General features: G+C 57.9%; 1 protein-coding gene across 2 annotated transcripts in view; it reads right to left on the reverse strand.

Annotated features, from left to right (window-relative positions):
• The window catches only part of ATP9B (ATPase phospholipid transporting 9B (putative)), a 447,238-nt gene extending 446,187 nt beyond the window's left edge, over positions 1 to 1,051 (reverse strand). For both annotated transcript variants that reach the window (XM_019524099.1, XM_019524092.1), the window contains exon 1: positions 919 to 1,051. In XM_019524099.1, coding sequence (XP_019379644.1) covers positions 919 to 1,013 — 95 coding nt within the window. In that variant the 5' untranslated portion in view covers positions 1,014 to 1,051. The remainder of the gene's footprint in view (positions 1 to 918) is intronic.
• Between the last annotated feature and the right edge of the window lie 18 nt (positions 1,052 to 1,069).

A 1,069-nucleotide genomic window follows, 5' to 3' on the forward strand; every position in this document is an offset into this window, starting at 1 on the left:
CCTTGAAGCCATCACTGACACAAAGAAAAAAGCACTCCCTTTCCAAACCCCCCCTCCCTGCTCAAAGGTGATCCCCAGCCCCAGCATCCGGCAACTCAGGAAGTCAGCAGTGGATGCACCCGAGCATCAGAGGCACAGAGACTCCCCCACTGAGATGACAGTTAGGCACATTGTTACCCAGTAGGTGCATCTACACAAGGCACTTACTGCACATTAGCCTAATAATATTGTGCAGCAGCGTGCCAGTTAAAACCATGCTAACAGCCTACTGCACAGTGTTATTAGGCTAATGCACAGTCACAAAATAACCATGCACCAGCACTACTGTGCAGTAACTCCAGTTACTGCACATTTAGTTACTACTTCATTAAACAAGTAGTCAACTAAATGGGCAGTAAGGAAGGCACGGTGCTGACCATGCAGATGCACCCAGTGCTGTCAGGGTCCAGACAGTTGCAGAGGGGTGTGAGTTACAGGAGGCAGCAGCAGAGAGTCATCTACAGTCTGGACCTGGGGCCCCTGGTTGGATCTAACTCTTGCTGCCAAAAGGCTTGTTTCATCCAATGCATATTTGACCTTGCAAAGTTTTGCCTTGTTCAAGGTGTAGAGCACTGAACATGCAAAACAGCTCCACCTGGGCCTGCCCACAGGAGAACAAGAAGGAACAAGTGGGGCTGGAAGAGACCTCCAGAGGTCAGAGTCCCAACCCCCAGGCAGGAGGGACCCTTCCTACCCCTACCCAAACAGCCTGGGGGCACATCTCCTTTCCTGCGGCTTCCTGGTTCCTCCCTGCCCAGCAGGGGTAGGAATAGGGTACCCACTACCCACCTCCCCCACTCCACGGAAGCCCCGCCCCGAGCTGCTGTGGCGGCGGCGGCAGCAGCAGTACAAGGGCTCGGGGCCGCCCCCGGCCGGTACCTGTTGTGCCTTTGCGCCGCCGAGGCGCTGGCGTAGTAGGCCGCTCTCCGCTGGGCGCTGCCCGGCACCCGGCGCAGCGGGATCTGGTCCGCCATCTTGCGCTCCCGCCCCGCCCCGCCGGGGCCCGGAACCGGCTTGCCAACCGCCGCCC

The sequence above is a fragment of the Gavialis gangeticus genome, unplaced genomic scaffold (genome assembly GCF_001723915.1).
Source record: "Gavialis gangeticus isolate Ggan-Ray unplaced genomic scaffold, GavGan_comp1, whole genome shotgun sequence".
Taxonomy (NCBI): Eukaryota; Metazoa; Chordata; order Crocodylia; family Gavialidae; genus Gavialis; species Gavialis gangeticus.